Source organism: Uloborus diversus, chromosome 1, assembly GCF_026930045.1.
Source record: "Uloborus diversus isolate 005 chromosome 1, Udiv.v.3.1, whole genome shotgun sequence".
Lineage (NCBI taxonomy): Eukaryota > Metazoa > Arthropoda > Arachnida > Araneae > Uloboridae > Uloborus > Uloborus diversus.
Window position 1 is genome coordinate 225,940,293 of NC_072731.1, and position 26,659 is coordinate 225,966,951.

The 26,659-nt window shown below is 33.8% G+C and overlaps 1 protein-coding gene across 1 annotated transcript in view; it reads right to left on the minus strand.

The window, feature by feature from the left end:
• Nucleotides 1-26,605, minus strand: part of LOC129225311 (uncharacterized) — a 90,411-nt gene extending 63,806 nt beyond the window's left edge. Inside the window, exon 1 of the mRNA XM_054859905.1 lies at nucleotides 26,369-26,605. Within this exon, the coding sequence (XP_054715880.1) occupies nucleotides 26,369-26,509 (141 nt within the window). The 5' untranslated portion in view covers nucleotides 26,510-26,605. The remainder of the gene's footprint in view (nucleotides 1-26,368) is intronic.
• Nucleotides 26,606-26,659: the final 54 nt, after the last annotated feature.

The following is a 26,659-nucleotide window of genomic DNA, read 5'->3' on the forward strand; positions in this document are numbered from 1 at the left end:
ATTATGAGCACTAAGAAAACAAGTTAAGATTTGAACCGATGTCTATTTGAGTTTTCTTTTAAATTTATAAAATAAATTGGGGGGGGGGGGGGGCAATATCGAAATACTCCTAATTATTCAGCCATTATGAGCTCTAAGAAAACAAGCAAGGTTTGAACCAATGTCTATTTGAGGCTTCTTTTAAAAAAATTTCTTGGGGAAAATATCAAAATACTCCTAATTACTCAGCTATTATGGGCACTAGGCAAGCAAGTAAGATTGAATCTGGTGTCTATTTGAGTCTTCTTTTAAATTTATAAAATAAAATTGGGGGGGGGGGCAATATCAAAATACTCCTAATTATTCAGTCATTATGAGCACTAGGAAAACAAGTTAAGATTTGAACCGATGTCTATTTGAGTTTTCTTTTAAAATTTATAAAATAAATGGGGGGGGGGGGCAATATCGAAATACTCCTAATTATTCAGCCATTATGAGCTCTAAGAAAACAAGTAAGGTTTGAACCGATGTCTATTTGGGGCTTCTTTTAAAAAAAATTCTTGGGGAAAATATCAAAATACTCCTAATTACTCAGCTATTATGGGCACTAGGCAAGCAAGCAAGATTGAATCTGGTGTCTATTTGAGTCTTCTTTTAAATTTATAGAATAAAATGGGGGGGGGGGGCAATAGCAAAATACTCCTAATTATTCAGCCATTATGAGCTCTAAGAAAACAAGTAAGGTTTGAACCGATGTCTATTTGAGTCTTCTTTTAAATTTATAAAATAAATTGGGGGGGGGGGAGCACAATATTAAAATACTCCAAATTATTCAGCCATTATGAACACTAGGAAAACAAGTAAGGTTTGAACCGATGTCTATTTGAGGCTTCTTTTCAAAAAATTTCTGGGGAAAATATCAAAATACTCCTAATTACTCAGCTATTATGGACACTAGGCAAGCAAGTAAGATTGAATCTGATGTCTATTTGAGGCTTCTTTTAAATTTATAAAATAAAACTTCTGCGGAGAAATATCAAAACACTCCTAATTATTCAGCCATTATGAGCATTAGGCAAGCAAGATTGAACCAGATGTCTATTTAAGACTGAGTAAGAAAATGAAATAAAATTTGAAAAGAGAAAGAACCCATTAAAACGAGCAATATACTACCTTCACGAGAGAGGTAGACTAAACGTAAATTCAAAATCGATACGCCATTTGGGGCGTCAATAACGTGTTTGGCGTGGACAATAAAAAATCGGCGTTAAACAGACTGTGATTGTCAGTATTATTATTATTATTGTTAATGCAGAGAAAATCCCCAAAAGTGGCAAACCTTCTGGCGACCAAATTGTCATCTTTCGATTTACCTTTTCCGATAAACAGAGTATAGCTTTAAAATTTTGATTAGAATGCTATTTTTACAACAAAACTGAATTCAGAGTGCTCAAATTAGCTTAAATACCGAAACTGATTACATTCTGATTATTGATTTTATTCCATTGGAACAAAAGATTGTTTTAAAGAGAAAATGCAGCTCGAAAAGCGTTTTTCATTTTACTAAAGATAATTTTATACATTTCGCAATTTTGTAAGTTTCTATAACGGTAGCAAAATGCATTTTTTAGGCATCTCACAAAGTTAAAAAAAAAAAACTATTGTATAATATTTTTTCAGAAATTTAGATTATCCATGTAAAAGCTCTTACAGGTAAAGTTTTCAACAAAATTAAGTTGTTTCAGATATTTTGTTAAATTATAATTTCAATACAAATTAAGTTAATATTTTAAAGGTAATATTTTTCAACAGTGTAAAGTAATTTTTTGTTAGGTTGATTCATAACTTTATTCAAAAGAACAGAAAATAATGCGTAAATATGATTTAACGTCAAATAAAAAGAGATATCGCGAAAATATTGTTTTGAGATCACTAGATGAACTTTTCTTCAGTTTAATTTAATAGCAACGATTGAACCTAATTGCACAAAATTTGGTTTTACATGGACAAAAAGTAGTGATGTTGTTTTTAAAAATCTGAAATCGGGTCTTGTCACATGAAATTTAAAGTTTGATGCTTATTGTAATGAGAAGATGATCCCTTAACAAAACTCTATGAATTAAATGTTATTCTGTAAATTTTCCCTGAGAGAAGTTCTTTTTCTCTCTCTTTTTTTCTTTTAGGAGAGTCAATCTTCTTTTCCCAAAGCGCATGATTAAATCCTTTCTAAGTAGATGAAATACTACAACGAGAAAAATACTTATATACAGTACAATCCCGCTGATGTGAACTCCGCTTAATCAAAATTCCGGTTAATCTGACTAGTTTTATTTTCGAAAATCAAAATTGAAAAGATTACCTGAAAAGTTTCAAGTATACTTTTTCAAAATTCTTTTTCAGCATGCATAGTTTTGCACGCAATGCAATGATTCAACGATCACATTTACAACTAATAAAAAATACCGGGCTACTACAACTGATTCTTTCGTTTTCAAATCACTATTATCCAAACGTATGTCTTGTTTTTATCGATGGAAGAAATAGTGGCAAGTTCATCCTTTCAAAATTTTCCGGGAAAGGGAGGGGGCAAAGGGTCTATACTCAACGCAAGTTTTATCGGAAAATAACAAAAACCATACCACTTATATACATAAATATTAGTTTTTCTGAGTTAAGGGGGGAGGTAATTATCCCCTGACACCCTAAATGGCGGGGATGAACAGAAGTAAAGTTCAAAAGATTAGGGCTTGTTCTTCCATTTAGGTTAGAACAAAAGTTTTATTCAATACCGTTGATGGTCAAAAATTAATTTCATTAACGTATACCTCAGATTTTGGTGATAAAAATGGTTATGCAATACAACTTTTTTATTTAGTTTTTATATTTATTTTGTTTAATTACTATTTAATTTCTTTTTCTTTCATTCTATTTATTTGCTTTTTGATCAGGACACTGCTTTCGCTTTCTCCCATCAAACTTTGTCCCATAAAACAATGCTTTATTTTACTCCATAAGGTCATGTTTTGACCGTTTTGCTTCATAATAAGATTCACTGATAAAAAATAAAAAAAGGAGCAGACACATCTACGGCTTCTGCATTCGAAGCAGTGTACAATGGCCTCGTTTCTGATGCCATTCGATGGAGAGAAAAAGTGAAGAAAGTTGTGAAAATCGGATGAGGTTTGGACACTTCCTCTTCCAGGGGGCTTCACCCGAGGGAATGTTTGGCCGAAAATCTTGAAGCACTTCCTGATTCCGTCTGTTTCGACATCGCTTACATTGTTACGAAAGTGGACTTGTGTCTTCAAGTTTATGGGCGAAGATTCTCACGGAAATATAAGATCAAAATTATTTTAAACAAAAGAATAATTTCGTTCAGGAAATTAAGTATTTAACACCTATTGATAGCCGAAGTTGTTTCATATGTTGCCCAGATATAAGATAGAAGTTAGCGTTACTTGCACCTTCACTCGATAATTTGTTAACTCATTTTTTCATAAAATTTCATCATCAATATCATGTGATTTTATTCGATATTTTCTGATCCTGAAACAATTGGACGATAGTGTCATAACATAATGTCAGCAACTCTTATCTAGTTGCATATTATATTAACAGAGATCTACCCTTCTCCATAAAGACCTCCAGCTATTCAATTAAAGTTTGGAAAGATGTATTACCTCTTTCTAAAGAAAGAAAAGGTAATACGGGAATAAGCAGAAAGAATGCAGTTGGGATACCGCAGTTGATAAGAAACTAATCATTTCGTAATTGTTTCAGTTTACACCTGAAATTTATCGTAAATGTAATTTTTAAAACAGAAACAAGTGATCTTCTAGATTATCTATCAGCTGTTTTATCATCAATGCTCTTGAACAATAGTTACACAGAGGGTACAAAGAAATGCTTCTGTAATAGTTATGTTCGTACTTAGAAACATTTCCAGTCTCGCTAGTTTAAGTGTCTCAAATATCGATCAAAGATACGAAAACATGTGGCAGCTCCTGTTCCATATGTTTGATCCCACAGAAAAGGATGTTTTAGCTTCATTTAAAAACAATAATAACATTAATGCAGTAAAGATGTAAAAAGTCAATGTTATGTCAGAAGAAAAGTGGCCGCGTTTGAAAATTCCAAGCTTTTGAAAATTTGCGCGAGCAACAGGTTTTCTCACGGGGTTTTTTCGTCCTGCCAGAACGTGCTCGAGTTTTCTGAAATCGGTCGGGTTTCGGATTATCGAGTGGCAAGCTCTCGAGACTCTACTGTAATAGTAAATAGGGGAAATTATGTAACAAGAGACTATAACTTTTAACAAAGAAAAAGTTTTATTTTTTCTTCCTTGTACGTAGTAAATGAAATATTGAAATCACGAAAAACATTTCCCCCATGCTTCGGCCTAAATTTCTGTTTTCAAGCTGTTACAATCGGGTTTTTTTTTCCATTATTTTTTCCTTACATAATTTTTTTCTCCAAACAAATAATGCCATGATAAAATCAATGCTTTTGCATTTAAAAAAGAAAAAAAAATAATAATAATGCCATGTAAAAGAGCTTGTACTGTAACCTAACGAGCATTCGAAGAAGCCATCCCCGAACGAATGTTTATTAGCTTTTTCGATACTTGAGCATGTATCTACACATACGGAATTAGTGCAAAGAGAGAGAGAGAGAGAAACGCCGTTCCAGTACAGTTTTTCAGAAAGAACAAATTTTTCATTCACATACAATTTGGTCGCGATTCAAGGTTCAAATATTTCGCATTCGAATGTATTGCCTGCATAGGTTCCAGCTATACTCCTCCGCGTCCCTCCTTGGTTGGAATCCGGTGTTCCAAAAGGGATCTCTACACGTTTGTAGTTACAAATCAATCTTTATATCGGTGCAGACTGAAAAAATGTCATAAATTGGAGACCGCGTGGGGAGTGAAGACTTTCATTCATGAAACCAAGACCCCAAATCACGTGACAGATTTTAAAGCAAAGCGTTGGAAGAAATCAGATTTTATTCGCTTGTTTCAAGCAAAACGTCCAGCCATTCGTCGTTGTTGAGTCACGTGACTTGGGGCCTTTGGGTCAGCTTTTGCTAAGCCAATGACTAGACTTGCTCTCTCCATTTTAATTCCTGGTCTAAGGTTTATATAAGCAACGTATCTCATGGCGTTTTGTCCTTGGGGATGCATCGTTTTCTACAAATTTGGCAACAAAAATGGGGATGGATGATGGGGGTTTCACGATATTAGGAGAAATTTAAACAGAACCAATGTAAAAGCTGTCGATGTCGGCAAAAGGATGTAAGTGCCAAAATCAAAGATTTGAAGATGATCAGTACAAATGGTAGAAGAACCTCTCCTCTGTTTTGTGGCAAGAAATGTTGCTAGTAGCTTTGGTGGGTGCTGGCTGATGAAGAGCATGATTATTGAAAGAAAGAAAAAAAAAACATAAAAGCCAACCTAGGATCTAAACTTTAAAAAGTCCACTTGCATCCCTTTGTCCTCACTGCCTCATCTGCAAGAATCTTTTCTGCATTGATTGCAGCAAATAAAAGCCTAAGGAGTTAAAATGTCTTCTGCTCTATCCAAGGCACTAGTAAACTGTATTACTGCTCCTTTTACACGTTTAAAAAGGAGAAATATTTTTGTGGAAATGAAGATTTTCAAATTGCTCCACAAAATCATTCATGAACAAGTTGGGCTTTATGTACCGCTTTCAGTTTGACAGGAAATTCAGAAGAATATCTTTCATCTAGGAATCTGTTAAAAATACAACTTCCATCATCTTTCAAATGATTTTGGATTATTGGCTGTAATATTACACCAATATTTTGGTACAAAAACGTATGCATTCACTGCTCCAGTTGTGAATTTTAAGCGTCCAACCTGTGTGTTGGATCATTTTGAAAAGTGCAGAAAATTGCATTTTTTCAATGGACTTTTTATTCTGTAAGTAAATTGGTAAGTACAATCCAACTTATTCGTGACCTAATTTACAAGTTTTTATCAACAAAAAATTACGAACATCGGAAAAGTAATTTCCTCTGAATTTCCACCCTTCAGGTGCAGTTCTACATGAAACTAGCATTAAAGTCTTGGGTTAGACTGGGAATAGCCTTGAACTGAAATGTTTATGTGTGTAATAGTAGGGTGGTCCAAAAAAGGCCCTTTTTCAAAAATTTCTGATTTTTACTGGTCCTACCCTCCCATTTGGTTCCACTAATGTAAAAATTAATTATTGTAAAGTTTCAGCTCATAATTTTAACCTTTAGAGGTAGCTCAACATCCTCAAAGTTCGGCTAATAATTGATTTTATGCAATAAATGCAAAAGAGAAGGAAAAGGCTAAAAAAAGCAATACAACTATATTTTATTTAAATCTTTAGCATTTTGTATGTTGAAAATTATACAACAATTATATTTAAATGACTATGGATGTGGTTGTGCTAGTACCTACCAAACTATTTTTTACAATCGGTAAAAGCGCGGCAATGTTTCTATACAACCTGCAACAAGAATTGAAATTATTCTTCAATGGTTATTATTTTTTCATTAAAATCATTTATAACATATATTTATTCTTTTCTGCAAGATTATTATTTACTGGCTCACTCCAATAAATATTAGTGCTTTGTGAAGATAATTCTCCCAAAACTCGCAGATTTGTTTGATCTCCCAAGTTTTGCTGGATAAAATGTATCAGGTAAATTCTTTTTTTCAGTTAATGAAGATGACCTTAAGCTAGGAAGTACTCAAATTTCATGAGAATTTTGGGCATTAATCTCAGGTACTTTGCAGCAATATTTTTTCACTGACTTCTTGAACAGCTTTACCAATTGTCTTATATTTGAGTGTATCACTCAATTGTCAAAATGAGCCATCAATTTTATTTGCTTCTTCATCAATATTTTTATATTGCAATTATGAAATTTATATTTCATTAAATTAATATCATTACATAGTGCATTCTGAAGTATAGAAACTCACCCTCGGTTTTAAATAAACACATTCTGCACATATACTACATCTTTTGAAATCCAATATCTTCCACATAATCGATGGTGAACTAGTGGTTAAACACTTGTATTTCAAAACAGTACAGGATTTTTAACATCCATTATGTATAGTGCTTAGCTCTAAGTGCAATAATTCAGATTCTAGGAAAGGAGTTTGATGCTGAACTATTAAAATCAGTTCAAGAAATTCTGGAATATATCTCTTGAGTCATACAGCAATTTTTTAACAGATTGTATTCTATAGCTCTTTAGATAAGTTTCTTTTCCTTATTATTGAGCCTTGTAATGCATTTATCCTTACAAATAAACTCCCAGCAGGCCTAGAATATGTTACAGAGAAGTAATTTTGGTGCAGAAGTATGGAAACTATGCATTTATTAAAAATCACACTAATAATCAATTGTATAATATGGTGTTGACATTCCAGAATGAATTATTTTTTAATTATTTTGTACTAGTAAAACAGGTGCTATTGTTTTTGCCAGTATTGATGCTTCTTCAGTCAAAGCACAACACTTTGTCAACTTACAAAGAATTGGGCAAAATTACATTAACTGCTACATCTTACAAAAAAATTGTGTATTTACAGAATATATTTCATGGCCAGTGAAATGTTGAAACTGTGTACATATTTAATAGCAATTTTACAATGTAATTAATTTCTTTTAGTGGAAAAAGCAATTATATTTGTGATTAGTTTAGTCCTTTGTCAATTTACTTATATTCAGCAATGGTGCAAACTTCATCGGCTTTGAGCTACCTCTAAATATTATTCAAATACTATAAAATTTTGTCCTACTTATTTTCTAATGTATTGAAACCAAATGGGAGGGTAGGACTCAAAAAAATTTCACCTTTGAAATTTTGGACCACCCTAGTGTAATAGGTACAAAACTGGAATGCCATCTTCATACGATAAAGTGTATTTACGGAGTTTGACGGTATTAAATAGAGTTTTAATACATTTGTAGTAGTATTTTAAACAATATTGGTGTATTAAAGCGAATTGCATTGAGAATACAAAATGACAACCTTTGTGCCATCGAACTCCCGTGTGAACAATGCATGTCCAACCTTACACTTTGATGCGACTCTGAACACAGGTCTTAATTTCCATTTTGCTCACCCCCGAATTAATGTTGAGTTCTTTTTTCAACCCGACCACACGCGGATAAGTGCTTAAGCACGTATAGACACCCGAAATATCCATTTTGACATTGCCCGAGTTAATTACAACGATTTTTCTCGTGACATCCGTACGTACGTATGTATGTATGTGCGTATGTATGTCGCATAGCTCAAGAACGGTATGTCCTAGAAAGTTGAAATTTGGTACGTAGACTCCTAGTGGGGTCTAGTTGTGCACCTCTCTTTTTGGTTGCATTCAGATGTTCCAAAGGGGGCCTTTTACACCTTTTTGGGGGGAAACCAATGTTAATTTCAGTGCAAACTCAAGTAGTCTTATAAGTTATGCAAATACTTGGCAATACATCGCCAAGCTTTTGGTCGCCAAGTTTTGTCGCCAACTTGACGACAAATTTGGCGATTTTTTTTTTAAATCTGGTTTTAATTTGGCCATTGCTGGTAATATTTAGAGTTGATAATTGAATCACATTAAAATTGCCAATAATGGAGAAATAACTTTAAATTGGTGTAAAAAGAAGTCATGTGATGCACACATCAGCTCGTTAATTTCATGTTTATGCGAGCATTTTAGACAAAATTCTGCCTATTTACGTGCAAACATAAGACCTGAAGACTATAATTGGGTCCTGCACTTCTTTGACTAGAAATTAAGCCTCTTGCGACTGATAGCGAATCATTTTGCATAACGAACCAATTACTTCTAGAAAAATATACTTTAAAATATAAATTGTTCCAAAGAACGAGTTTATTTACTGTGTCATTAAAATGACTACAAATTTATGTAATGTTTTTATTATCAATACGCAGTTTTTACAATGAGTGTTCGTAATCATTCAAAAGATACATATTATTATTTTAAAGTAAAATGCGAAATATGTTCATTTTGAAAACTATGGTTCAATTAGAGAAAACGTGAAATGCCATAGAAAAGGAAAAAAATCGATGTGTTGTACTCATCCTGCTATGTCTTATTGCTTTTTCCGTCTAAACGCAGTTCGAAGAATACATTTTGTTAAGACAGGAATTCATGTCTACCGAGAACACTTTTATTTAAACATATGTTATAAGATGCTATAAATAATAGAATTTGATCGATATTTGAAAAGATTAAACACACGTTCCTTTGAAAGAGCAAGAAGAAATCTTTTGAATAGAATTTCAAGAAAGCATGTTATTTTCTAAAATATGATTGAAGTTTTATCCTTTTTGTTTGCGGAGAAATATTGAGGACACACGTTTTTTATTGAAACTTTAGGTTATATGAAAAGTATAGGTGATGAAATTTCAAAATATTACGATCAAAAAAATGAAAGTTCCTGTCGTTATATGATCCGTAATGCATGAAAACTATGAATACATCAAGAGAAGGATTTTATTCTCTTTCCATACTACAAAAGGGTTCGTCTTTGCAAAGCTTTTAATTAACCTTATAATTTTACTAATAGGACGTCTCGTAACTATAGTTTGGGCCCGTTTTTCGACATCACGAGTGAAATTAAAGTAATTCTGTTTAACTGAATGTTTGGAAAACAGCATTGTTAAAAATCAATTAGTTGACCATTCAGCTCACCAAATAATCAAGTGATTGTGGTCAGAACTGCTTTTCATGCTGACAGCCTAAAAGTAACCCTAACGCTCAGTATAAATTTAGCTTTCATTCAGGGTCGTAGCGCCTTGGCTGGCATCGAGTTTTCTGTTAGGTTTTTCTTTCTGTTTGACACTTATTAAGCTCACGGCATTACTTGTGGTAAATAGTACCTATCTAACACACAAAACGCGACTTTATCATTGTGATATCCATAAAAAAGGGTCGCATCAGCACACAGTCTTGTGAATTAGTTCGGATTCCAAGATCAAACTAGAAGACACGGTAATAACATCAAATGAAAGCCATAAACTGACTTAGAAAACTGTTTTTAATTTAATTTTCTACTATTTTGAGCTAACTGCTGAAAGAATTTGCCGATACCTTTTACACCAGGTTACAAAAGGTTTTTTTTTTTCCTACGCTTTTTTCCAGCGAAAACTTCAGTACTATTTTTCACTGTTACATCAAAAGATAGAAATAAAGAGTGAAAAAAGCTAAGTAATTTTGGTACATTACGTAATCAGAACGTGTGAAGTATTCTTGCCCAATTAATCATTTTAATAATTACAAACTTTGTTTGATTTACTGAAAAAAAAACGAAGAACTTTCCAGTTTTAAGTGCCCAAATAAAAGTGAAAGTGGTTGCCTTATCAGATTGTACTTAGCGAGAGGCATTAATTACGCCATCTTTTAAAAGTGAAAGTTAACAAAAGCTGCTGAATTTGACCTTCTAAGACGTGTCTTACTCATATCAAATGCTTTCAGTTTTGAAAACTTCCTTAAAAAATGTTTTTAATTCCATGTGGCATCAAGATTTTAATCATCAAATGTAATTCTGTTAATTTTCGTTTTGAATAAGTAAGTAAAACTCAATTAAGCTGATATGTGATCTTACTTAGTATTAATGAGAGAGGCAAAACAGTGTACTCCTAGAAGATTTTACACGTATTGGCACAACATTTCCGCAAAGACTGTCATCTCTTTTTATAATTGAATTAGTTAAGAAAAATGAAAATCCGTTTTACGATCACATCAATCAAGAATTTAAATAAGGCATTTGTAAATTGTACAATGTCAAGATATTTATTGGTGCTTTTTAACAGATTTTCTTAATTGTATGTCATGCGGGGGGGGGGATTGTTTCTTTTAGCACATAATAAAAATTTGATATTTTGGTGTTTCTTTGCATACGCTTTTAGAAGCGTTAACTAAACATAATTGCTCGCTAAGGCACTAAACAGAAACAAAATTAATTCCTTTTTAATCCTATTGAATGTTACCTTTTTTTTTTTTTTTTTTTTTGTAAATTGCACAGTACACCTGCTTTGTTAAGTTTTTCATAAAATAAAGAGAAGTATTTTTGATTCAAAAGGAAGAATAAAATAAGTTGGTCAATGAAATGAAGTCGAGACACATTTTAACACATGAAGCAGTGAGAAGCAAAAGGATAAGTGCCAAAATTAAAAGAGTCGAGATAACCTGTGCAGAGGGTAGGAGAACCTCTCCTTTGGCATTGGTGCAAAGGATTGTACTAGTAGCCCTTGTAGGTTCTGTTATGCAGCATGATTCAAAAAAAATTTTTTTTTTAATTAATTTGAATTTTGACATCTTGAATTCAAATTATGTTTTTCGCAATCACGTGTTTTTTTGCGTGTGTGCAGGCATGTGTGTGTGTGGGTATGTGTGTGTTTGTGTGTGTTTGTGTCTGTGTGGGTATGTGTGTGTTTGTGTGTGTTTGTGTATGTGTGCAGGCGTGTGTGTGGGTATGTGTGTGTAGGCGTGTGTTTGTGTCTGTGTGCATGCATGAGTGTGTGGGTATGTTTGTGCGTGTATATGTGTGTGTGGGTATGTTTGTGCGTGTATATGTGTGTGTGGGTATGTGTGTGTGAGTGTGTGTGTAGGCATGCGTGTGTGTATGTTTGTGCGTGTATATGTGTGTGTGGGTATGTGTGTGTGAGTGTGTGTGTAGGCATGTGTGTATGTGTGTGTGAGTGTGTGTGTAGGCATGCGTGTGTGTATGTTTGCGTGTAGGATATGATGCAACCTGCAGACGGTTTTCGTTAGAGGAGCAGCATCGTGAGGCCGGTCGACGGTGGTGCTGGCAGAGTGAGGCGGGGGGGGGGGGGAATAAAATCATAGCACGCCAAAAACAGTCAAGTGAGAACAATAAGCAATCGTGATTGCTCAAAAACATCAATGAAAGCCTACCTAGGATCTGAACTTCAAAGGCATTTAAAACTTTAAAAAGCTCACTTACATCCCTTTGCTTCTCACTGCTACACATATAAAATAATTATCTCTGATAATTAAACAGCTGTCAGCTCTTGGCTTCGTATATATGTTTAACTTTGTCGAAAATTATTTAACTTTGAACATTGTTAGAATTTTCTTGTTTCAAAAGTTTGATCCCGCTGATATAAACTTGATTTCTGGATATGTAGCTATGGGGCTGTCCATATATAGATGATGTCACACTTTTTTCAACATTTCTGACCCCTCCTTTCCCTTGTCACAAAGAGTTACAATTCACCTTCCCCCTCCCCTCCCCTTGTTATATGTCACGCTGTTTTTCATAAGCATTTTCTCATTAAAAAATGCGTTCTGTTGCACTCCATCTCTCCCCCTTGTCACAATCTCACAACCCCCTCCCCACTCATGAAGTGACATCATTTGTAGACAAGCCCTGTTCTGGGTGTTTTGTAATTACATGGGTCTCGATTTGTTCCACATAATTTGGGGGAGAGAAGAATTTAATTTTCTGTGATATTTCAAATTTACTGGCACAAGCGTGTGTGCATAAGAGAGAATGGATTATGTTCTCGCTGCCGTCCTGTACCTAATTTAAGAACTCCTCAGTGTTGTTCACTCATTGTGTTCAATTTGTCTGAATTTAAGTTAAAGGTTTAATAAAATCAAATAAATGCTCCCTCCGTCCCAAATTAGTCGCTACGTTTGGATCGAAAATTTTGTCCTGAATTGCACTCAGGAACATTGAAAATAGCGCCTCAAGAAGGAAACATTGGATTCAAGTGAAATGTAATATACAGAATAATATAGGTGAGAGATACACTTGATCACAAAATCAAGACAATTAAACAAATATTGGCTACGAAATGAGATAAATACAGTGCTACTTCAATAGCACGTTGGACCCCCTTTTGCTCTAATACAAGCCGCAACACGGTCCGGCATTGAGCTAATTAAACACCTGATGTTGTTCAGAGGCAGATGGACCCACAAATTTTGAACAACCACTTCTAAATCTTGCACAGAGTAGCACGGCGGCACCTGACGTTTCAGCTGATCCCATACATGCTCTATAGGGGAAAAGTCGGGGGAGCGGGCTGGCCATGGAAGAGTCTCAAAAGGACCTAAGAAGTCTTGAGCAACTCTAGCTGTATGCGGCCGAGCATTATCTTGCTGGAAAATTGACCCTGGGAGGCCATTTAAGAACGGTCCTACATGTGGTTGCAGAATTTCATTAACATAACGCTGACCTGTTAAGGTTCCATGTTCCACAACTACAGTGGACCGGCGATCATAGACTATGGCCCCCCAGACCATTATACCCGCGGTGCGGGCACTGCGTCGTGCGATAGAATGGGTGAAATGGTACCTTTCTCCAAGGCGCCTCCACACCCGCGCGCGGTAATCATCTGACTCAAAAATGAACCGGGATTCATCACTGAACACCACCTTTTGTCAGTCAATGACGTCCACATCGCTCTGACTTCGCACCATTGTAGACGGAGTTGCCTATGTTTTGGTGTTAAAGGGGATACACGAAAAGGACGCTTGAAGTGCAGATTCACTTTCGAGGCGTCTAGAAATGGTTCGGGGAACAACTGCTACCCCTACGTCTGCTTGTATGGTGGAACGAGTCACTGTGGGATCCACGAGATCTTGCCGGACGATCCTTCGATCCTCTCTCCTCGTCTTCCCGGTCGCTCCAAACCCGTTTTCTTCTCACGTAAGAACCATTTCGTATCCACTGCCTCCAACAATTTCTAACGGAACACTCCGAACAATCCACCTAGGCAGCAACACCGCTTGTCGACCAGCCCGCAATTTTCATGCCAATGATCAAACCTCTTTCAAACTCGCTTAACTGTGAGAAACGTTTTCTAATTCATCTACCTGGCATCCTCCACTTATTAAGGTTCTCCAACAATCGAGATGTAATCGTAACATCTATAAATCTTAAGTTATGCACTGGTTTATATAGCACCCTTTTCCCGATTGCACCGATACTGTGGGTTAACGGTCATGCGCATTGACACCAATCTTGGATCATTTGCCTAATCAGATGTCACTCTTCTTATAAGCAATGTTTCGCGATTGTACCTTTTTTCTTTCTTGGGGCGTTATTTTCAATGTTCCTGAGTGTAGTTGCTATAGTTGTGTCTGTACAAAACAGTGAATGGATACAGTGAATGAATGCATCTGAATACAGTGTGTCCGAAAAGTCCTTGACAAACTTTAAACATTCATAGAAAAGCAACAAATTGTAGTGTGAATATGTTGTTTGCACTAAGATACTTTATAGGTGGCCTTTTTATGCCATCGTAGAAAAAAGATGAAAAGAAAAAGAAAGAAGGAAAAAGTGTGATTATAGGTAATCGCTGTACGATCACAGTAAGAAAAACAACCGTCATGCGAGATGTTTAACCATTTTATTAAACAAAAAAAGCAATACTTTTCATCTCTAGAGTTCAATCAGTCCATCGTATGTTGCTCAAACTACATCTAAACCCTAAACGGTATCCAAGTTCATTCCTATGTCCACAAACGGTGCACACATTGAGATCTGGTAATGGAAGGTATAGCTTTTTGTTTGCATGATGTGAAAAATACACGGACTCTTTCGAAAGAGCAGTGACCCAGCAAGGGGGATTTAGGGGTCAACATACACAGAAGGCTTGGTTTTAACACAATGCAAATCCTAATGCAGTAAATACAGTAGTTATATAAACGTAAAGGCTTTTTACAGTAGTTTATATACATGTAAAGGATCCCCCCCCCCCAAGAAGGTAAATTCTAGCTACGTTGATGCGTAATCTATATATTTATTTATTTATTCAGTAAACTAAATTAATAATAATATCGACAACATTTATTAGACATTACAACAGAAGGTACTAAATTTCTGAGTAATGTAAAAGTTACACATCCTAGACAGCTTCAATGGTTACCGTTAGCACGCATATAACAAAAAAAAAAAAGCCTTTATATAAAGGAGAGAAATACTTGTACTTATTCATTGAATTCGTTTACCCAGATTTATTTATCAATAATTTCAATCCTAGTTTTTCAAGGTCAAGAGCAGTAAGAACAAAATGTGCAACCTTTTCTGACATGTAAATAGACGGGAAGATGGGCCGCCTAAATAGCAGGCCAAGGTACGTAAAAAGAAAGGGACAGCGGAATATATAAAAGACGATTCTGCTAATTTTCTTGGAATTTTGAAAAAAAGTATTTTGGAATCTAAAAAAGTATTGCATCGAAACAATTTTTCTTAAAATTAAATTTCGCTTTCTTTTTACTTCAATTTCAGAGCAAAATGTTAAAACCCTCTAATGTCAAAAAAAAAAAAAAAAAAAGGCCATTCCACCGTCACGTGCGGGACAAAAAGACGCTTGAACTTCAAAAACAATTTGTTCTATCTCTTATAATTTTAATTTAACAGGTGTAAGCAATTTTTTAAATATTTACGTTAGATACGAATATACTCCTGACGCAGTTATATTTTTATTAAACAATTTTGTTATTTAAAATTTAATTTATTTGCATGCGTCACGAGTGGGACATCCAAAGTCACCTCTGGTTACTTGTTTATGAATTAGTCAATATTTTTGCTCTATTAATACGTTAATGTTGAAATAAATTGTAGATTTTGAGAGTAAAAGGTTCCAACGTAAAAAAATTGTTGAGAAACAATGGGGTTGTTTAATTCAGTCAAAAGTAGTACATTTTGTCACTGAAATTGATAGAATAAGCAAAAAAAAAAATAATAATAATAATAATATGGACCCAGAAAATACTTTCATTTTCCCAACAGTTATTTTTTAATTAATTTTTTGTAATGTCCGATTTTGCAAACAAGACGTGGTCTTGATGACGTCACATATGATACATTTTGGCGCACCTTTCTTCCGCGTTTCCACGTTATGATAATAAAGGAGCGAATTAAAAATTGCGCTCAACGCTTGCTATCAACCATATCGTTGCCAATACACGTGAGTAAAGATGCGAATTAAATATTTTGCTCTGTGAATGGCAACGCAGAATGGCATTTCATCATTTGTGATGTCATCGGACAGAAGCTAAACAATGAAAGCTCGCCGATTTAAGTAATTTTTTAAAAATATTAAACTTAAACAAATTATTTAAAAAATGGTCAGATCCTATGTTTTTAAGCATGCTCTTTCAGAAAAAAATACTTTTAAAATTTTGGAAACGACCCCATTGTTTAAACCGTTGAAAAAAAAAATGTATTGCGTCATTCCCGGAAAAAGTAGTCACTTTGTATCGCACGTGACGGTTCACATATTTCACTAAAAAGTAATTATTTCATAAATTAATGACGAAATCTCTGTCTTAAGGAACCACACATCCGTTTGAAATTAGTTAAGCAATAAAATTGTTATCATTACCCTTTTAAATTATTACTTTTAACGAAAGATATGAGGCGTCACGTGCGGGAAAAAAATGACCCTTTTCAGTGGAATGATAATTTACTTTTTTCAATTTTGGTGTCATTTTAAAATCCTTGGAGGAAAAAAAAACACTAAATGTAATTTGTTGAAGTTTGTAGCAACAATTAGAACATGCGTACTAATTGCTCTTAGACTATTTAAAAGTCAAGGATCGGCGTGATCTGCTTGTGATCGTCTAATGAAAAAAGTTACCAACTCAAAAAAAAAAAAAAAGAAAAACTTTTGGTTGGTATTGTTTGTTTCTGTTGTCATAGTTATTACAGAAACATCAAATAACGTGATTTCCACACAAAAATAAATTCCAAATTCCTTCGGTCCAACCCTAATCTCTTATGTTCAAATAGCATGGCGGTAACATTTGAGATCATTCGAGTATGATCGTTAAGTTAGTTCTTAAAATGTGCCATACATGCCGATGATTTTTTTTCTAAACAACAAAATCAATAATTAATTACTTCGGACTCATTAGAATGAATATAGGGGGGTAACGAATAAATGGGAGTTTTATGACTGAAACTATCATTTTGTATCTTATATATTATCATTTTACGTGTACAAAACTTTTATGAAAAAATGAAGAAAACCAAATCTTGGGTTTTAAAATATCCTATAGTTAATTTTATGCAAGCATCCGATATTTACGCCCGCTTTATATACCCAGAGAACAAATGAAAATCGAACACTATTTTTATGAATTGTAACCTTAAATGAATTTAGAATGTAATAGGGTAAGTGACTAGTTATGGGCAGTCAACCAGTAATGGGCAGGTTTATCTTGTGCTGTTAATATCATGCTTGTAATCGATTTTCTCGGCACACCATCAGTGGATTAACAAATTAGCATCTCTGAAGAACAGCCCAATCACATTTTGTTTCCAACATGAGCTTTTATTTACAGTGTGATTTATTATGTTAATGCGTCTCAGTCAGCAAGAGTAAATTTTCTTTCCATTTAAGTATTTGAAGGGTTTCTTCCTAAAGGCCCTGACATTGCTGCTTTCTTTAAAAAAAAAAAAAAAAAACAGATAGTTTTATTGATACGTATATATTCTTAAACTTTTTTTTTTCAATCATCAAGGTATATTTTTGCCATTGATTAAGATATTTAAGATCTTTTGAAACTAATGTGCCCATAACTAGTCAAGTAAAAGTAAGCATTTCAGTTATGGGCAATGACCATAGTTGATTTTTTGGCCATTCTTACTCAAAAGTATTGTTTAGTTTTGTTGATTTGAGAAATCTTTATTTTTTCTTTTCTTTACTAATAATAAAGCTGAAAGTCTCTCTGTCTGGAGGATGTCTGGATGTCTGTGTCGCGCATAGCGTCTAGACCGTTCGGCCGATTTTCATGAAATTTGGCACAAAGTTAGTTTGCAGTATGGGGCTGTGCACCTCGAAGCGATTTTTTGAAAATTCAATTTTGTTCTTTTTCTATTCCAATTTTAAAAACATTTTCCCGAGCAAAATTATTATAACGTGGAACCGTAACATGGGCGAGCAAATTGGCGAGCAATTCACCATCAATTATTTGTAAATATACAGGTGAACCAAATGACCTTTTAATTTTCTACTACGGGCAACGCCGTACGGGTACCACTAATGACAAATAAAAAGTGCAGCAGTAAAAAAGTTCTATTTATTTTATTTATTCATTTACTTTTGCTGTTGAATACACAAACCTTTCAAATGTCATTTGTCAGTTATATTTATTTTAATTTTAATGTTGCTCGAATTAGTAAGTCAAGATACTTTAAATTTGATATACTATTTTGTTTACTTTGCTTATTTCAAAGACGTTTTACCAATAACATTAATTACTTTCATATAGCTATTGATATATTATTATTACGTTTTAAGAAAAATTTTGTCAATTTAGAAAATATTTCCCCGCTTAATCAAATGCCCCACTTAATCGAGTAATATTTCGTGGAACCGGCGCGACGGTATTCGTTTAATCGGAGCCGACAGTATTGTGAAGCGCAAAACCTTAAATGTCTCGAAACGAGTCGATTCGGACGTATGCCGTTTTTAAATATTGTGACCCACTTGTTAAAAAGAAATATGAAAGGCACATTACATAAATAATCACAAAAATCATATCAATCTGTTTAATAAGAAATAATATGAGCACAGCAAACAAAATCATGGGCATTGAACAAGATTGTTTAGAAGATATAAAAAAAGAAAGGAAAGAAAAAGAAAAAATATAATATGTTTGAATATCAAATTAAATTCTACATTGGAAACAAACTTGGTTGTATGCAAGGTTACTTTGTCTAGCGCAATTTTTTTCCCCCAAGACTATTCAACGAAGTATGTCATTTCATAAATCAATACCTACAGTGGCTCCCAAAAGTGTTCGTACACTTTGAAATTTTTTAGTAAAACCAAAATAACGCGAAACTGAATTCAAATATGAAGTCCAATATTTTTTCACATCATTCCTATGTCATTCTAAATAAAACCCTGTACTTTCTTCAAAATATTGACGGATTTTCTTTTTAATATCGGTCAAAAAAACGAAGAGACAGAGAAATAATACAAAAATCATCGTATACTCAAATACTTTCGAATAAATTCATGATTAAAATTATCATATGTCGTTTTTTTATTATTATTTTTGCATTATGCTGACCCTTAAAAGTCATTTGGCTTTAATTTTTTGTTTATTTATTCCTTAATATTGTGCTTATTACTTTAAAATGGCCGGTATTCGTAAAAAACCACAAACACCATTCGAAATTTGATTTTTTTCCTCACAGTAACAGTAAATTGGTCTGAAATGTCCCTAAATTAGTTAATTTATTCCTTTCTATAGTAAAGTGCTTGATAAAATGCTTTAAAAAAAGAATCGGACCGAAAACAAGGTAAGAAAAGGTCAACCGGCAATGTTAACAAAGAGTGATCGGAGATTTACAATAAAAAAAAAATTATGAAAAATACACATTCGAGTGCTGTAATAGTTTCTGCAGAGTTAAATGAAAATTTTTACATTTAATTTTCACCTAAAATTGTTCGGCAAGTTCTCTGATTAGCTGGATTAAATGGGACCTCTTCCCGCTGAAATTTCCTTGACCGTGCGAAAAACAGAAAGCTTGCGCTTTTCGTCGCAAAATCAATGATAAATAAGCTCAAAACATTTTAGAATTACGTCTTACTTACAGATAAAAATGAATTCAGCATTTTTGGTTAAATTGTCGCATAATTGTAAATAAAAGAAAAAATTAGGAACTTAATCTTAAGAACTTAGTTGGACCAGTTAATCAGGACGGTGAAGGTGTTCTTGTGTGAGGGTGCATATCAGCAACAAGACTTCATAGTTCGGAATTTTTTGATGAAATAATGAATCATACTGTTCATTTAAATAATTTAAAAACCAATTTTAAACTCTTAGCCAAAAATTCGGTTATCGGAAACAACTTTGTTTTTTTATCAAGATAACGATAAGAAGCACACGGTTTTTAACGTTTGCGTCTAGTGCCTCAAAAATTGTCCTCAAGTTTAGAAAATACCCCTTCAATCCCCAGATTGGAACTCAAGGTAACCTATTTAGAGATATCTGGGGGCAAGTTTACGAAAATACGGCTTTGAAACGAAAATAGAGTTAGAAGCAGTAAGACTCGAATAGTGGTTGAACACTTACTCAGAGATTAACCAACAAGAGAATCAAAAAACAATGACATATATTCCCAGAAACTTAAAAGCTGTTGTTGATACTGTATGATATTCTACTAAATTATAACTTAATAAAAAGTTCGATTATTCAATAATACAGTAAACTTACGAAAATTTTAGATTTTACTCTGTGATGAATAAATTAAATGTTTATTTATTATTTTTGTTTTCTCGGCCGTCCCCAACCCCAGCGTTGCGGAGTCTGCGGGGATGAAGTTCGTTTAAAATATGTACACCTGATCACAGCTCAAAACCCTAAATGAAGCGAGATATTTTTAGTATAACTAATAGCAAAAATATTTTTGTTTTGAAAATAAATTTAAAGATTAAATGCTGGTTTGAATATACATTGTTTACAACGTTATTGGTATTATATTGTATTATTGAGCTCTCCTTTCGTTAGGAGATTGCGTTATGTTGCGACGATCATCCATCTTCTGTTAGTTTCATTACTTTTCTTCTATCACTTAACGCTTAAAGCTGACCCAAAGAGTAGAGAAACAAAATTTCTCCGACCATGCGTGCTTCTGTCGTATGCGCGAACGAAAAGAATGCCAGACGAGGGTTGCGCCGTTACGCGCGTTATGTCACAAACAGTTTACCCTCACATTGGAACTTATCACTTCAAAATAGTTCTTTAAAATGTTTTAAAGAGGAGGGACAAAAATCCGTGTTAATCTAATTGTTCAAAAAGCGTCTGAAGATTTTCAGTGTAGAGAAATAGAAAAACGTATAAATTATTAAAATAAACTGGTAAATTTGGAGAGCTTTTTACTGCTTTATGGGGCATTTGTTGGCCACTTGCTGGGTAATCAAAGTTTTCGAACCATGTTCTTTATTTTCCTCTGTAGGTCCATAGATTGATCAAAAATTACAAGTAACCCATTTTCATATTAACTACCTGTTGGTTTTATCACATAAGTTGCCTAGAGACGCAAAGGCATCAAAACCATTATTACTGATTTTACCCGACAGGTGTTCGGTCCGACAAATATAAAACTTGATGCCACAAAATGACATGCGACAGAAATTGTGAACGGTTAGAATGTTAAGGTCACCCGATTGCGATTTTGAGATATAGGAATAGTATTTTGTTTGAGGAAATTTTTTCCCATCAAAATGTATACAGATGTTTTTCAACTACAGTACCATATATCACGGCAGATTTATGATAAAAATCAATGACAATGGGGTCGTTTAAAAAATTTTAAAAATATTTTTTTCTGAAAGAGCATGCTTAAAAATATAGGATCTAACCATTTTTTTAAATGATTTGTTCAAGTTTAATATTTTTAAAAAATTACTTAAATCGGTGCGCTTTCATTGCTTACGTTTCTGCCGTGTGACATCACTAATGATGAAATGTCATTTAGTGTTGCCATTCACGGAGAAAAATATTTAATTCGCATCTTTACTCACGTGTATTGGCAACGATACGGTTGATAGCAAGCGTAGAGCTCAATATTTAATTCGCTTCTTGATTATGATGACATGGGAACGTGGTAGAAAGATCGCCAAATTGCATCATTTGTGACGTCATTAACACTCCACCTTGTTTTCAAAATCGGACATTCAAAAAAATTAATTAAAGAATAACTGCTGGGAAAATGAAAGTATTTTCTGGGTCCATGTTATTTTTTTACTCATTCTATCAATTTCAAGTGACTAAAAGTAGAATTTTTGCTGAAGGAAACAACCCCATTTCGATTCTAATTTTATTGAACTGAGATTGCCAAAACGTACTTTGGAAACCTAAGGGGCTGTCCACAGATGATGACACGCTTTGAGCGGGGGAGTTCGTGAAACAGTAACAAGGGAGGAGGGAGGATATAACAAGAAGTGTGAAATCACACATTTTTAATAAGAATGTATTTATGAAAAAAGTGTGACATGTGCTTGGGGGGATGGGCAAAATTTTGGAAAAAACAAAGTATGACCCTCTTTTATGTGGCTTTTGGCCACTTCAATGCGGCTTTTCAGCACTATGAATATGAAATTATAAGTATAATTATGGATTTTATTAGGATATTTTTTAATTCGAGGTTTTTATCAATTATTCACATTATTTTATTACATTCTTATAGATAAGCAAAATATTGCAATGAGAAAACTATAAATAAAGAAACAACAACTAACGGACGAAGGAAAGGAGAACGCATTATCTCTGATTTAAAAAGAAATCATTTCATTTGAAAATAAATATTTTCTTAAAACTTAGAACAAGAAGCTTTCATTCATGTTCCAGTTCTTCTGAAACTGAAGTAACGTAACGCACTAATTGACAATCGCCAAACCTAATTTTATACACGAGAGAACTTTTTCAAATGATATTTCAAAAATTTAGAAATATAGTAAAGTAACGTTAGTAGTTTTCAGAAAACTTCTAAATGCTATTAAGCTATTCCTCCGTCACGTGCGGGACAATCAGTCTCTACAATTTCACCAGAATTTCGTTATAAATGTTAATATTTCAATTAAACAGGAGTAAACACATTTTTTAATCTTGGCATTTGATACAGAGATATTTTTGATACAGTTATATTTGTATCAAATAATTCGGTTATTTAAAATTTAATTCATTTACATGTTTCAGTTGCTCGACATTCAAATTCAACCCCTGTAATCTTTACTAATCATAAAGCAGAAAGTCTCTCTGTCGGGATCTCTGTCTGTCAGGATCTCTCTCTGTCCGGATCTCTGTGACGCGCATAGCGTCTAGACCGTTCGGCTGATTTTCATGAAATTTGGCACAAAGTTAGTTTGTAGCATGGGGGTGTGCAACTCGAAGCGATTTTTCGAAAATTCGATGTGGTTCTTTTTCTATTCCAATTTTAAGAACAAAACTATCATAAGATGGACGAGTAAATTACGAAATTATCATAACGTGGAACCGTAACATGGGCACAAGCCAATTGGCGAGAAAATTCACCATGCATTATTTGTAAATATACAGGCGAACCAAAAGACCTTTTAATTTTTCTATTACGGGCAAAGCCGTGCGGGTACCACTAGTTTACTGAATAAATTAGTAAAAATTTAGCTCTATTATTATAGCAAGCAATGACGAAACAATTGTGGGTTTTGAAAACTGAGGCCTCAACGTAAGGAAACGCAACAATTCATGAAACATATCCCATTTGTTGAGAAATACTAATTAAAGCCGTTGAAAAAAAATATGCATATTCATATAACTAAATCTTTCTTGCTTTTGTATTGACATTGGTCCTGCAGTTATTTAAAAACAAAGAAATAGGAGCGCCAAATTTGAACTTCTCACCGCTGTTTTGAAGACAAAAAAATAAAAACGAATAAATTAAATGTGCTCTTATAGTTCACAACACAAGTGGTTTGCCTCTGAGCAACCGGGAGAAGGAAGAATGGTGATTTTTGACAGCTGGAAAGTATTCCTAACTCATATGATACGTTGACAAAAGCGTGTATTGACAGCTTTTTCTCCGTCCTGCTTTACATACTCATACCAACTCTCTTTTTCAAAAACAAATCTCACCAGGAATGTATTGAGCAACCATCTTATCGTAGTGAGCACCTGGAATCGTTCGTGAAATTAAAAACGACAACACACAGACCTGACATACAAAAGCTTTTCAAGGACATGCAAGGTCACAGTTCACATTAAATATGTGTCATATAATACTTTTGAAAATATATCATGAAACAGATTATTCTGAATTGAATATACTATAAGCATCTAATTTTTTCGTAATCATTGTTTGAAATAAAAAGATGCTTTGGATATCTTTTCATAGTCAACTAACGCAATATATTTTGAACAAAAACTAATCATTTTATCAGAAATTAAAAAAAAAAAAAACTCAATTGAAACATAGTTAAGTTTCTGACTCAGTAGTATCATAGCTAAGTTTATGAACAATCTCGACTGAAACAAATTAGTTGAAGAAAAAAAAAGGAATCAAAAAGGTCAAGTGAACTAAAAAAATTTTTTTAGAAGAAAAACTGCTGAAGATTATAAAAGTTCTGCTCGTAGCACCAAAACGACGATGCTGAGTGTCTCTACTGGGTACATTTCTATTATACATATATTTAAAAAGTGAGAGTCATGTACCATGTTGCAATAGTTTTAAACGGAAACACAACTCGTGAAACAATTTTCGTTTCTTTGTCACTTTGGAATTATTTTTCCATGCTTTTTACATAACCACTTTTTAACAGTTTTTACGTTGTGAAATAATTTGTTATGATTTTTTGCTACAAATAACCCTATCCGGTTTTTTCTCATACCTGCGGCAGAAGGGATATGAGGCACAATGTTTTTAAAAATATTCAATAACAGGAATGTAAATTCAGTATTTTTTTTTTTAAATATAAAATGCATTTTTTGCACATGTTTTCATTTTTCTAGTATATTCCACACGAAATAAACTTTTCGTTCATAGAAAAAATTAATATGCTTACACTAAAATTAATCACTTAAAAAACATCTTTAAAAAATGGTACCCTGTTCCGCGCCCACTCCGAAGTATCCCCAAACAGTTTTCCTTTCTTTTGATGTGGTCAGGCGCGGATACAGACTACCATTTTCGGTGGGGTCATGCAGGGCCGGATTTAGGGGAGGGCAGGCGGGGCTACTGCCCGGGCCTCCACAACAAAGGGGCCCCCCCATAATAAAATTTTTACAAAATATCCTAACTTTCACGGGTCAGCAAATATTACGTTTTTTCTCCCAGACATTTTTTTTTTGTATTTCTAAAAAGAATGCTTGCCCAAAAATAATATTATTATCGACATATCAGAAAGCCCTGTTTGCAAGTATCCATTTACTATCAATTTTTTATTTGATCCAGCATTTCAGTGCCAATATATTTTTTTTATTCATTTAATTTGTAATTTGTACCTGTGAGTTAAAGAAAAATAAAGTAAGTAAAAAAAAACGAAAAATGGTTAACTTAGCAGGTCATCCTTACAACTTCTCGCTTCTTGAGCACAAAAATTTAAATTATTTGACGAAATGACTTGAATGGAAATTTTTTAAATCGAAAATATCGGATATATACATATACATCAAAATATTCGGATATATATCAAAGTATCGAATATTTTCGAAAATATGATGATCTTTTGGAACCCTGATTAGGGGCCTCCACTCCTTCGTTGCCCCGGGGCCTCCACACTTCCAAATCCGGCCCTGGGATCATTCTCAAGACCCCCCCCCTCCCCGACCCTGAATGAACCTACGGTTTTGGGTACGAAAAATGTCTGAAACTGCTTGGGTGTCAACAGAAAGCACCAAAGTAGCCATTAATAAGGAACCTATTAGACATGTTTTCAAACTGGGTGTCGCAAGAATTGGCAAAGGGGTGCCGCGAACTTTCCGGATTTTGTGGCCATTTCCTCCCGGGCTCCAGGCCTTATTCAAATAAACCAATGCAACAACAACGTTCATTTTATACAAGAGAAAGAAACTGACCAAACAATAACAGTACAGTCATTCAGAGTATCTTTGAGGGGGGGGGGAAACGAAAACGGAACTGGAAGTCTCAGTGAGGCATTCTTCTAGCAAGGTTATAAAATAAAATTTCTGCTCTTCATGATTTTAAAATAGACTGCAATATCAAAAATATGAAAGATACCTTAAATGAATGTATATTTTTAATCTAAATTTAAATATTAAAAACAAAAAATAACGGTTTTTTTAAACAAATTTTACTATAACAAATTTTTCAATAGTAAATGCTTTGATACTCTTTTTTTTTGTGTAAAAAACTCACTTTTTTATTTGAAATCTTCAAAAACATATTAACGGTGATGGAGGGAGTAGAGAGAGAAAGATTTCACGAAATGCTTCCCAAAAGAGGTTTTAAAAATAAAACTTTAAAAAAAAAATCCAAAAAGAATCTTAAAATTTTTTTGAATTAAAATATGAATGTTTGTATTTTAACGGATTTGTCATATACGTCTGATAAAAAAGAAGAACGAAGTTGAAAAACAAACGATGAGAAATTAGTGAGGGATAAATAACAGAAATCGTGCGAAGAATTTCGTAAACAATGACACGTGCTACGCAGTTCCGGAACGTCGCTGCAATAACACCATGGAGTTGTTCCAACCAAAACAAGGGATGGATGCAGATTTTTCACACGAAATGCTTTCAAGGATTGAAGAGAAGAAATAAAATCATTTAAAAATGCTTGTTTAAAGGCGCCCGCCCCCCTTCCCTCAGTTTTTTCTTTTTTTCAATTTCACATTTTTAAAAAAATTATTAAAAGTAGGTATCCACTTACCATATTAATTTCAGCTGCCGGTCCTGTTATATCTCCTATGCCTGTGCCGATTTTGTAAACATCGGCCCTTTCTGCTTGGATAATACATGTTAGTGTGATCAAACTTAAAAAAGCATTTTTTCTCATCGCGCTTGTTAACATCTTTCTTTCAGAAGCAAGCGCTCTTTTTCCCGTACGCTTGCACTCGGCGCGAAAAACACTACCATACTTTTTGATTTTTTCAACTTTTATTTTCTCTGTCGTCTGCAATCAGCTGGTTGAAGGCGATGCCGCCTAGCGGCCAGCAGCGGA